Source organism: Pimephales promelas, chromosome 22, assembly GCF_988280905.1.
Source record: "Pimephales promelas chromosome 22, fPimPro1.hap1.1, whole genome shotgun sequence".
NCBI lineage: Eukaryota > Metazoa > Chordata > Actinopteri > Cypriniformes > Leuciscidae > Pimephales > Pimephales promelas.
The window spans coordinates 13,335,268-13,344,888 of NC_142790.1; the positions used below are offsets into that span (position 1 = coordinate 13,335,268).

Sequence of the window (9,621 nt, forward strand, 5' to 3'; positions counted from 1 at the left end):
TTTGAGTTACTTTCTCTCTGTTATTGGGTTCGTCCTTCATCCACTTGACAGCCATCTCTGTTCGGAATCATTCAGCAGTGATGTTTGTTGCAGCAATGACTGCAACAAATCTGTTGCAGTCATTCACGGAATTATCAATTATCAAATTATACTTTGTTGTAAAATTGTTAATGTTAACAACATCAGCATTGCAACACTACATTTAATGCCCTTCCGATATTTATCCTTGTTTTTGAGTGGATCCGGTTGCAGTCTCTTTTTCCAAACTCTCAGTCCAAAGTCTTTTTCATTTTACAACGGGTGAATCTGTTGTCACTGGTGATTGTCGTTTGAAGTTTTCTGGATCCGCCATCAAATTAATGATGATGATTCGAATCAATTCATCCATTTTGGGTCGTTGAATGAACCAAATGACGCGAAAAAAAGATTAGTTCATTTTGATAAATGAGTTCGAACAGAAGAGTCAAGAACGCGCATCACAGGACAGAGCAAGGCAACCATTTGAGCTTATAAAACTTAAACTTTGTTTTTTTTTTCCAATGAGTGATCATTTCGCTTGATAAGACCCTTATTCATCGCATGGAATTGTTTAAAGCCCTGTCTTACTGTCTTAAAACTGTCTTTTGGACCATGAACCGTTTGGTTACCAGTAAAGTGCATTATATGGAGAAAAATCCTGGAACGTTTTCATCAAAAACCTTAATTTCTTTTCGACTGAAGAAAAAAAGACATGGATATCTTGGATTACATGGGGGTGAGTAAATTATAAGCAAAAGTTTTTTTTGTTTTTTTTAAAGTGAACTTCTCCTTTTACTCCTTTCCAAACTGTTTTAACTGTAATCATTAAAAATGTAGCAAGCTGAATATCATTTCCTAACAGCAAGTAACTTGCAAAGTACTTGCTGTTAGGAAGTGATATTCAGGAACTTGCCCTAAGCAAGGAACTTGCAAAGTAATTTCTGATTAATTCAGTTTGGGAGTAGTAGAGATAAAACTGTCCCCCACTGACCCCACTAACATTGATTCCTTACATGCGCTTTGTGAGGCACATGCGCACACAGGGACTGACTGGGACTAAAAACGGTCCTGGACTTTGACTAGACCCGGGCCAAAGCAATTGGCACGTGGAAACTTGACAACAACAACAACAACAATGCCTGCTGCCTGGAATTATCCTCTTCCTTAAAGAAACTGGGTGGGCTTAAACAAACAGGTGGACTAATAAAAACAATAAGATCAGATGTTATATTTCAGTCTAATATAAGACTATGGCATATTATCGTACAGACTGCATTGAGAAGCCTATTTCTAAGGCTTTTGAGAAACTCGGCCACCTGGTTGGTTCTCATCCGGTTTGGTTCTTTGTCTTTCCTCTGATAGTGTCCACTGCTCTGGGAGGAGGACTGCTTTTTCTCAAAGACTACAAGGACAATGACGTCGAGAATCAATTCACGCCTATCAACGGACCTTCAAAGCAAGCCAGATATTTTGTGAAAGAAATGTTTCCAAATAACGATTCGTTGTTTTCAAGTCAAAGACTCTATGCTGAAGGGAACTACGCAGTGTTAATATATTCCGTTGAGGAAGAAAACATTCTAACGGATGAGCTGTTTGAGGAAATCAGTGATCTTGACAAAGTAGTACATAATCTCTCTGTCAATGTCAATGAAACTCAAATAAGCTTCAAACATATTTGTGCAAGAGTAAATGGGAAATGTGTCTCAAATCCCATATTGGACATTATCGAACATAAATGCATCAATTTATCCTTTCCAATACATAAGTGGGAAGGGGAAAATGTTTTTCTTGGCTCTACAGTAGGAGGTGTTGAAGAGAGGGATGGTGTGATCCAGAAGGCACATGCCATCAGACTTTTCTACTTCTTGCAGGATAAGCCTGGAGCCTCTCAATGGCTTCAACAGTTCCAAAATGCTGTGTTCAAAGAAACGCCCAGCAGAGGACCCAAGGTACGTGACCATGTAAAGGTGTTGATTCATGCCGTCTGTACTGTAGGTGCTGTAATCAGATGGACAGTAACAGAATAAACCTACAGTGCTTTATGCAAACTGTATGCAAGATAACTTTCTCAATCTGCTGCAGGAGTCTCGTTTTACCTCAAAGTCCAGACAAGAGGAGATAGAGAAGCACACAAAAGATGGCATTCCTCTGTTTTCAATAACTTACTCACTTGCAATCTCCTTCTCAGTGTTATCTTGTATGCGGTAAGAAACAGATATCACACAGACACTTTTTCATGTTTTATGGTGACATTCCACAGATATAATGATTTTTATACTCTACAAAGTGTAATTATGCCCCCCTAACATTTACCATTAACATTCTTCATTTTTACATTTTCAAAAAATATCATGTGTGATTTATGAGCAGTTTTCCTCATGGGGACAAAACATGTCCCCACAAGGATGGCAATATCCAAAATCTTTGGACATTTTTCCCTCATAATGTAAAGTTTACCATGCCACACATGGGGAATAAGCATATAGTACTATTTATAGATCTATAGAATATATGGAAAAAAAAAAAAAGTCCGTCCATCCTTATCTGATCATAAAATTTTAATTTGTATGTTCACAGGTCTATACATTCTTAATAAAAGTAGAAAGTTGTTTTTAAAGAATTAATCATTTTCTTCAGCAAGGATGTATTCAATTGATCGAAGTAAAAAGGTTTACATTAATCGTTGCAGAAATCTATTTTAAATGTAATTAAAATACAATAGACTTTAAACATATTGTTGGTTTAACTTAAATTAAGTAACATGGCTGTCTTAAAACTTTAAGTTCATTGAAATGGAAAAAAGGAGTTAATTCAATGAAGGAGATTGATTTAATCATCAGAAACTCAAAATATTATGTTATGTGAACTATATCAATTATTGAAGTTGATTTGACAAAAGAAAAAATGTCGTGATTACAAATCATGACACAAATTTAGCAACTTTACAGCTTGTAGAACTGTTACGGGCGGCACGCACACAAAAGGGTGATAGTCCAAATGCAGATTAATGGGGAATCAGTAAATCATAAATCCAGGAACAGCAAAAGATCAAAGTCTATGAAAGCAGTCCAAAAACAAGAAATAATCACTTAACCAAACCAAGTCAGACTCTGGGAAGCACATGACAAAATACAAGGATTCCAGAGAAAGTGATTAAACAGACAGGGTATAAATAGACATTAACAAGGTGAGTGGGAACAGTGGAGTGTGATAATAAATAATGAGTCCAACAAGGGTGGTGGGGATTGTAGTCCTATAGTGACTGACACCTGTGGGGGGAAAAAGACCTCTAGTGGCTACCCAGGGGACATCACCCAAACAGTATGATAAGTACAGCGTTGGTTAGCATGAACTTAATAACTGACACCAAACATTTGAATGATGGTGTATATTTTTATACAAAAAAGAAAATGTTTCACTAGTAGGCTCATGACTCTGGATCCTCATTGTATATATAATTTAGAGAATTTAAATAATTGTCTGTCTATTTTATCCTTAGCGTAAGAGGATCTTATACTTGGCTAGTATAACTTGTAAGGAGTCTTTCGGTCTCACCCACTTTAGCTAGTTATTTTAGCTGTACAAAATCGGTTTGTTATGCTGCTTGAGAATGCAAAATGTTATTTGTTATCATACACTGGTTTGTATTTACCATTTACTGCATTTTTTAATTATATTTCCAGTTATTTAATTGACTGCTAATTACAAGTGGTTTGAATTTATTTCAGTCTCGATAATGTGAGGAACAAGTTCTGGGTCTCTTGCATTGGGGTTCTGTCTGTGGGTCTGGCTGTGGTCTCCAGCTTTGGTCTGATGCTCTATTTTAAAGTGCCGTTCGTAATAACAGTGGCTAATTCCCCTTTCCTGATTCTGGGTAAGTGTGTGTCCATGCATAAAACTTCTTCCATTTAATTAGATTAAGTGTATGAACTGCAAAAGAAACAAACAAATGTATATCTTTGTTGTGTGTTTGATTAACACAAAATGAAATGTTTAACAGAATGTTCATGCTGCTCTTTTCCAATCTAAAAGTAGTCCAACTCATCATTTTAAAGGGATAGTTACCCCCAAAATTAAAATTCTGTCATAATTTACTCACCCTTGAATTGTTACAAACCTGGATGATGTTTGTCATGGTATCAAAATGTTTGTAACCAAACAGTTGATGGGTCCAATTGACTTCCATTTATTTATTTATTTTTCATACTATAGTGACCGGAGATTTGGATTTAACACCAGGACCACATTAGGGGGTTCTTTCTACTTTAAGTTTATTCATTTAATGATGTAGAATAAAAACGACGTATTTTCAAATGTGGTTTATCAATTTAATTAATTAAAAAAAAACAGTCCAGTTTTAAATATTCACAAAAGAAACAGAAAAGAGCAGACACAAACAACAAAATACAGTGGGGCCAAAAAGTATTTAGTCAGCCACTGATTGTGCAGTTTTCCTACTTAGAATCATGAGAGAGGTCTGTAATTTTCATCATAGGTACACTTCAACTATGAGAGACAAAATGAGAAAAAAAATCCAGGAAATCACATTGTAGGATTTTTAAAGAATTTATTTGTAAATTATGGTGGAAAATAAGTATTTGGTCACCCACAAACCAGCAAGATTTCTGGCTCTCGCAGACCTGTAACTTCTTCTTTAAGAAGCTCTTCTGTCCTCCACTCGTTACCTGTATTATTGACACCTGTTTGAACGCATTTTGACCATGCTTCAATATCTGACGCTTTAGTTGCCCTTTAGTGTCAGTTAGATGAAGCCCTAGGATCGCGTGTAACCCTACCCCCACCCCAGACTTAAACCTAACCGCGTCATCTAACTGACGCTAAAGGGCGCCTAAAACGTCAAATATTGAAGCATGGTCAAAGGTGACGCCTTGGGGTGAGAATGCGTTGGTATAAAAGACTGTCCACAGCCTCAAACAGTCACACTCCAAACTCAACCATGGCCAAGACCAAAGAGCTGTCGAAGGACACCAGGAAGAAAACTGTAGACCTGCACCAGGCTGGGAAGAGTGAATATACAATAGGCAAGCAGCTTGGTGTGAAAAAATCAACTATGGGAGCAATTGTAAGAAAATGGAGGACATACAAGACCACTGATAATCTCCCTCGATCTGGGGCTCCACGCAAGATCTCATCCCGTGGGGTCAAAATGATAATGAGAACGGTGAGCAAAAATCCCAGAACTACATCGAGGGACCTGATGAATGACCTGGAGAGAGCTGGGACCAAAGTAACAAAGGCTACCATGAGTAACACACTACACCGAGAGGGACTCAAATCCTCCAGTGCCAGGTGTGTCCCCCTGCTTAAAGGACAACTCTGGCGCAAAATGAACCTTTGGTCTAATTACACATTGTTACCTATTCAACCGTTATCTGAGATTTGTTTTCATGATTGTCGAATGTAAAAAGATTTATCTCTAAAAACAGTTTAGCCTTTAATGCTACTATAACGCTAGTATATAGGGCATAGAGAAATGACAAATAAAAATCGCTTGTTATTACCACTAACAAGGCTCAAAATAGCCCCACACTAACATGATAGCATAATAAGGGTCCCTACATACAAACCGAAGCATTGAGAACTTTGTCAGTGTCCATACAGTTTAATAAGAAGATATTTTATACACACAGTCAACTTTGCAAATACAGGAAGAAGCCATCTTTGAAAAATAGTCTCTACCAGTCGATCTACGAACGCCTATCTGAGTACTAGTACTAGTTAGACCAAGGGTTCATTTGAGTACTAATTAGACCAAAGGTTCATTTTGCGCCGGAGTTGTCCTTTAAGTTTGCCAGCGAGCATATGGATGATCCAGGAGAGGATTGGGAGAATATCATGTGGTCAGATGAAACAAATATAGAACTTTTTGGTAAAAAACAACGCATTCTCACCCCAAGGCGTCACCTTTGACCATGCTTCAATATTTGACGTTTTAGGCGCCCTTTAGCGTCACTTACATGACGCGATCCTACGGCGTCATCTAACTGAGGCTAAAGGAAAGCGTCAGTTAGAGGACGCGGTTAGGTTTAGGTGTGGGGTGGGGGTAGGGTACACGCGATCCTAGGGCGTCATCTAACTGACGCTAAAGGGCGCCTAAAGCGTCAGATATTGAAGCATGTCCAAATGCTTCCCAAGGCGTCAGTTAAGTGACACCTTGGGGGTGAGAATGGGCTGTAAAAAACTCTACTCGTTGTGTTTGAAGGAAGAAGAATGTAGAGTTGTATCCCAAGAACACCATACTGTGAAGCATGGGGGAGGAAACATCATGCTTTGGGGCTGTTTTTCTGCAAAGGAGACAGGAAAACTGATCCGTTTGAGGGAAGAATGAACAGGGCCATGTATTGTGAGATTTTAAGCCAAAACCTCCTTCCATCAGTGAGAGCCTTGAAGATGAAACGTGGCTGGATCTTCCAGCATGACAATGATCCCAAACACACTGCCCGGGCAACAAAGGAGTGGCTCCGTAAAAAGCATTTCAAGGTCCTGGAGTGGCCTAGCCAGTCTCCAGACCTCAACCCCATAGAAAATTTGTGGAGGGAGTTGAAAGTCTGTGTTGCCCCGAAACATCACTGCTTTAGAGGAGATCTGCATGGAGGAATGGGCCAAAATATCAGTTACAGTGTGTGCAAACCTGCTGAAGACCAGGAAACGTTTGACCTCTGTCATCGCCAACAAATGATATGTTACAAAGTATTGAGTTGAACTTTTGATATTGACCAAATACTTTTTTTCCACCATAATTTACAAATAAATTCTTTAAAAATCCTACAATGTGATTTCCTGGATTTTTCATAGTTGAAGTGTACCTATGATGAAAATTACAGACCTCTCTCATGATTCTAAGTAGGAGAACTTGCACAATCAGTGGCTGACTAAATACTTTTTGGCCCCACTGTATGCATCCACAAAGCATTGCATTTACCCATGGATGACCTCAAATCCTCTACAATTTCCAGAGAATGCGCGTCTCACCAAAAATCTGAGTCAAGAGCACATGCGCATCGTATCGTACGCAACAAACATAGTGCCACCTGTTGATGACTCCAGTACATCTTTTTTCCTGTCTTTAAAACTAATCCGTAAATGACAATAAAAAATAAAAGACTTTAACATACAAGGAGAACAACAAACTTTACGGGTATTTAACACCTTTTTACACTATGGAAGTGAATGGGGCTCATCAACTGTTTGGACTGTTTAAATAAATGTGTTGATTTTATATTAGATATTTTTCACTCCTAGGTTAAGAGTTAGTTTATAAAGACTGAGCTTTTCTCATAGGCATTGGTGTTAATGACACGTTCATCATGATTTCTAACTGGCAACAGACGAAAGTGAAGGATCCAGTGGAGAAAAGAATGGCAGAAACCTTCAAAGAAGCAGCCATGTCTATAACTATCACTTCATTGACTGACGTACTCGGCTTCTACATAGGACTCATGAGTGAATTTCGCTCAGTTCAGTCCTTCTGCTTGTACACCAGCACATCCATTATTTTCTGTTACATCTATAACATCTTCTTCTTTGGAGGTTTTCTAGCCCTAAACGGCAGGAGAGAGCAGAGTAACAGACACTGGCTGACCTGCTGCAAAGTCCCAACACAGACCCCTAAAGGAAAGTCTTCGGCGTATCGCCTCTGCTGTGTAGGAGGAGACTATGACCAAGAGACCGGTGCTGAGAAACAGCAGCCCATAACACACTTCTTTAAGTCCTATTATGGTCCATTCATAACTAAGCCTTGGATTAAAGTCTGTGTGATGTTTTTGTATGCAGGTTATTTGTCTGGAGGTATTTATGGATGTCTTCGTTTGCAGCAGGGCATTGATATGAAGGACCTTGCAGCCGATGATTCATATGTTGTAAATTATTATGATGATGACAGGAAATTCTTCTCCAGGTACGGTCCAAATGTCATGGTGGTAGTGGCCGAAGAGTTTCCATACTGGAATAAAAACAGCAGATTCGCACTAAACCACTGCATGGAGAAACTCCACAACTTGAAATTTGTTAACCGAAATCTGTCCGTCTCCTGGTTAGACGTTTACTTACAATATGCTGAAAACAAAAGCCTAAATCTAGACAACGAAAACGCCTTCATGGGGAATTTATCCTCTTTTTTAATGCTCTATCCAGAGTTTATGCTTCATCAATGTCACAGAAGGCAAAATCAATGCTTCGAGATTTTTTGTCCAGACTTTGGATATCTCTAACTCCAGTATGGAGATAATGATGTTTCATGAACTCAGAGACAAAGCTCAAAATTGTAATGCAACTAAACTACTGGTGTTCCACCCATTGTTCATCTACTTGGATCAATACTCTGTGATAGTTTCCAGCACCATTCAGAATGTTGGTTTCACCACATCTGTCATGTTGGTTGTTTCCTTGTTATTAATCCCAAACCCGTTCTGTTCCCTGTGGGTCACGTTCTCGATTGGCTCGGTCATCACTGGCGTCACTGGTTTCATGGCATTATGGGGTGTCAACCTAGATTCCATTTCCATGATCATCTTGATGGTGTGTATTGGCTTCTCTGTTGACTTCTCTGCACATATTTCATATGCGTTTGTTTCTAGCAAAAAATCAACTGCCAATGAGAGGGTGATTGATGCATTGTTTTCTCTGGGCTACCCAGTTCTCCAAGGAGCAGCCTCAACAATAATAGGTGTGTGTGTTTTAGCTGCATCCAAGAACCACATCTTCAGGGTCTTCTTTAAGATCATGTTCCTCGTTATGCTTTTTGGTTTGGCTCACAGCATCATCTTCATCCCGGTGTTTCTGACCCTACTGTCATGCAATTCAAGTAACGCTAAGAAGAAAATGACTATGCCTGAAGTTATTCCAAAAGTCATTATGCTTGAAAACAAAAGCATGGCATATGAAAACTATGCTTTTACTAAAGACAATTTCCATGGGTGTAGACAAACTGTGAAAACACAAAGAACCCAAATATATTGTATTCCAAATAAGATGCGTTCAGTTTGGTGCAGTGATCCGGACTGTCCATAGCAAGTGAGTTTTTCTATTACATAAAAAAACGTCTGAATTCTTTAATTTCTCTGTAATACACAGGTTACATGTTCTTATCAGGCTCATTTAGCAGAGAAATCTATTTTCTTTTGTTACAGTGTGAAGTGTATTAATTTCTGCACGATTATTCAAAATGAAATTGCATCAAACGATAAAATCGTCAGAGCAGCGCTGAAAACGTGATACGTGTTGTTCTGTAATTAACCAATAAATGCACAATACATAATAAAACGTAATTTTGCAGCAAAATTTGTCGTTTGGTATCCTATTGTTGACTATCGGTCAGTGTCATTGTAGGTTTTAGTTATGTAGGCTGTAAAGACCTTTAAAATTGATATGGAACTGTAATGTGGTCAAGACCTGCCTGGAACTACTTTAGCTGTGAGTTTCTCTGAAAATAATTGCATACCTTAGAACGTTTGTCAACCAATCAGAATCAAGCATTCAACAGCCCCATTGTGTATATATATATATATATATATATATATATATATATATATATATATATAAATAAATACTGTGTATATATTATGTGTATTTTACGTAAATAAA

At 38.3% G+C, this 9,621-nt stretch overlaps 1 protein-coding gene across 1 annotated transcript; it reads left to right on the top strand.

The window, feature by feature from the left end:
- The first annotated feature begins 904 nt into the window (after positions 1-904).
- Positions 905-9,621, top strand: LOC120475861 (patched domain-containing protein 3). The gene is given in 5 exon segments (XM_039666646.2): positions 905-1,967; positions 2,101-2,222; positions 3,747-3,892; positions 7,321-8,182; positions 8,184-9,621. Coding segments are annotated over 5 exon segments (2,694 nt in total). The 5' UTR covers positions 905-1,268; the 3' UTR covers positions 9,049-9,621.